Source organism: Silene latifolia, chromosome 5, assembly GCF_048544455.1.
Source record: "Silene latifolia isolate original U9 population chromosome 5, ASM4854445v1, whole genome shotgun sequence".
NCBI classification, from domain to species: domain Eukaryota; kingdom Viridiplantae; phylum Streptophyta; class Magnoliopsida; order Caryophyllales; family Caryophyllaceae; genus Silene; species Silene latifolia.
In genome coordinates this window covers 53,106,993-53,110,849 of record NC_133530.1, presented here as the reverse complement: position 1 = coordinate 53,110,849, position 3,857 = coordinate 53,106,993, and the positions used below count along the sequence as shown (strand labels likewise).

Sequence of the window (3,857 nt, the reverse complement as noted above, 5' to 3'; positions counted from 1 at the left end):
GCTAGGTATCAATATTAACAAATCTCGTTCAATATTATTCTCTAGTTGTCACTAATGTAAAGTTAATCAACAAATCTTAATCAATAATTAACTATAACAACAATAGAACGATGAGTCAGGTAACTAGTTGGCCACCTGACAATCATTAAACAACATTCCTAATATTTTTTTTGGTGAAAGGTAAGTATATATATAATATCAAAAGAATCACAAAGTTTATGAGTATACAAGCCAAGCAAAACTACTATCTTCTATCTATCAAAACTTTAAGCAATCGAATCTAGGCAAAGCTGATCATAATTCCTGAGAGGACATTTGTTCCTATGTAACCATCTATCTTTGACCTCCTTCCAAACTTGATTCACCAACATACTAGGCAGTTGCACCTGCTGCTGCAATCTAGCACAATTTCTGACATGCCAAATACCATAAATCAGTCCAACAAAACAAGCACCAGTGACCACTCTTTGTAAGCCGCTTCTAGATCTACTCAAGGAGTACCATTTCACCATATGCTCTACATGAAACTGGATGTGGAGTTTCTGTTGCATCAGCTGCATACATCTTTTACTATATTCACATTTATAGAAAAGATGCTCATGACTTTCTGTCTCAGAACCACAGATAAAACATTCAGTGGACTGAACAATCCCCATCTTATGCAATCTGTCAAGGGTAAGAAGTTTACCATGCTGAGAGGCCCAAAAAATAAAGGAAGTTCTTGGCACATTCAAATTATTCCAGCACAAATGCCTCCAAGGAACTTGAGTAGAAGTGTCTCTTAACCAGTTATATCCATCAGCTACTGAATATCCAGACGGCTTGGCACTCCACTGATTGTTAGAATAGCCTATCTTAAAAATATCCTTCACTTGAACAATTTTCCTCCAGGACCAACTACAATCAGGAGGAGAAGTATAACATTCCTAATATTAAGAACAAATCAATTAACAATAATTAAGATAAATATTAAAATTTCAATCTCACAATTAAATAATAAAAGTTTCAATGGCTGGAACCAAAAATGATTATTAGTTACTTTTTCTAATTTACCTCATTATCAAACTCATCATATAAATTGTGCTAATCTTCTTCTCCAATTAATTGTATTAGATAGTTCAGCGTAAACCAATCTTCTATACTATGGAGTATGATATAAGCATTCTGATAGGAGATTATATGGTGATATAATATAGATAGATGTGTGAATTAAATCAATGTCATGGCACAATAAACTATTGTCATGTCATATTTAAATCAGTGCCATGTCACAATAAAATATTGTCATGTCATATTAATTTTTGTCATGTCACATTAAATTGATTTTTTAAGTAACCTTTTAATTAGATTGTATAGATCTTGTCCAAAGAATGTACCACCCCATTATACGTCTTTTTTTTATAAGGTAAGGAAACTAGGATGGTTATAAGTAAACCTATATATATAAAACATCCTTGCGGATGAGAACGGTAAGCTAAATTAAAAGAATTTTCATTTACCACGAAGTTACCATAAGATAAAAGGGTACAAAAAAAGACTCCCCGGAAAAGTACGACACCTTATAACCCATAAACAAAACAAAACTAAACTCAGTAATAATCTTACAAAATTCTACATATAAATAATAATAAAAGGATAACAAGGAGACCCCAACTGCCGAAAAACAAATTTCAGATCTAGATTAAAAAACTTCCATGAATATATACATCCATCAAAAATACTCCACCAATCTAATATGAAGACACAACAATGATTTGGTCAATTTATAAAGTTAACTGTTGAAATATTACTATTAAAACTTTGATTTAAACCTTCCTTAACTTACGCATATAACTAAAAAGAGCTCTCTTAGGCTAAAATGAAGAGCAAATTAAAATCTAGTCTTAGGAAGGAGTAAAGATAAGATTCATAAGAGATTGGAGACTTAATCATAAAAAAGGAAAACGATGAATATGAATGATGATTAAAAAACAAGGGGAAGAGGAGTTTTGGGGAAGAAGACAAGAACATAAATTTTAGATCTCTTCTTATTTTCTGTGGTTTTTGAGAGAACTTTATCTCTCATTTAATTTTTCTCTCTCTTTAGTTTAATTTTATAATTTCTCATTATACGTCTTGATTTACATAAGTTCAACCCTCGCAACATCAACCTCATTTTCATCACTTCTCCCCTCATAACTATAGGGTTTTGAATATCCTTTGAGTCAGGATTAATAGAAAGTATTATGCAAAACAACACAGTAAAAGTGAACATATTTTTGACTTCCGACATAAGACTGCTAGATATGTAAACCATTTAAATGTCAATTCAACATCAACATCTCGCAAGACATATCGACTACATAAACTTAAGCGGGTAATTCATATAGAAAATGGGCATAACTCTTTCAGATCAATAACATGAACTGTCTAAGTTAATCTAACTAATGAAAGACAAATTTTCATTTAAAGCCGGATGTATCCGTCTTAAATTTAAGACGAGTCAAATAGTAAGATTAAGACAAAATTAGAATGTATAAGGAATAGCAAAAGATTTGTCCTATATATCCTTGTGATTTGATATTTGACCCATCTTACCTATCTTATTGCTTAGACGGATACCTTTATACTAAGGCCATGTTCTTTGGACTAAAACGGATCTGATCTGAACTGAACTGAACTTATAAGATCTAAACCGAACTGAACTGAACTTATAGGATCTGAACTGAACTGAACTTATATGATCTGACTGAACTGAACTTATTGGATTTGAACTAAACTTATAGGATCTGAACTGAACTGAACTTATAGGATCTAAACTGAACTGAACTTATAGGATCTGAACTGAACTTATAGGATCTGAACTGAACTTACACGATCCGAATTTAAATTAACTTAAATTAATTTAACTTAAACATTATTTTTATTGTTGTTGTTGTTGTTGTTGTTGTTGTTGTTGTTATTATTATCACTGTTCTTGTTCTTGTTGTTATTTTTATTACAGCTAGTCTTGCTATAGACGGATATATCCATTTACAACTAAAGACGGGTCAAATAGCTTGAAAGTGGTGACAGTTTTGGCCCCCACCACCCCACTAGTTTTTTTGTCCTATTAGGAATGTGGTATTGTATTTGGCCCGTCTTTAGTTATAGACGGATATGTGCCGTCTATAATGAGATTTTGTGTTTTTATTATTTTTTATTATTATTATTTTTTTATAAAACCGCAAATTTTATTATTATTATTATTATTATTATTATTATTATTATTATTATTATTATTATTATTATTATTATTATTATTATTATTATTATTATTATTATTATTTTTGCAAGAATTATTATTATTATTATTATTACTATTATAAAAATAAACGCAATCTTTTATTGAGATTAAACAAATTTTTAAAAGAAATTAGTAGGCAGCCAAGAGAGAACACTGATAAGAAAATATAGTCTAAAACACAAGGTAAGATAATAACATTTTTTTTGCTTTATATACATTGGTTTGTTCATACATTATATACTAGGTTATATTAGGATAAAAAAAATAATGAGAAGAGTGATAATTTTGTTTTAAAAATAATAATGTGTATATGTATCGAATAATTAATAATGTCAAATGTTTTTGAGTCGGTTTTTAAAAATAATACTCTGTATATAATTTTTCTAAACTGAATTTATATGATCTAAACTTATAGGATCTGAACTGAACTTATAGGAACTGATCTGAACTGAACTGAACTATTAGAATCTGAACTGAACTGAACTTATAGGATTTGAACTGAACTTATAGGAATTGAACTGAACTGAATTTATAGGATCTGAACTGAACAAAACTTATAGGTTCTGAATTGAACTTATAGGATCTAATCTGA

The 3,857-nt window shown here is 29.7% G+C and overlaps 1 protein-coding gene across 1 annotated transcript; it reads right to left on the bottom strand.

Moving 5' to 3' along the window:
• Positions 1-266: 266 nt before the first annotated feature.
• LOC141655372 (uncharacterized) lies at positions 267-1,058 on the bottom strand. The gene is made up of 2 exons (XM_074462457.1): positions 1,054-1,058; positions 267-897 (listed from the first exon to the last, which is right to left on the bottom strand). The coding sequence occupies exons 1-2, from the start codon at positions 1,056-1,058 to the stop codon at positions 267-269; spliced, it is 636 nt and encodes a 211-aa protein (XP_074318558.1).
• Positions 1,059-3,857: the final 2,799 nt, after the last annotated feature.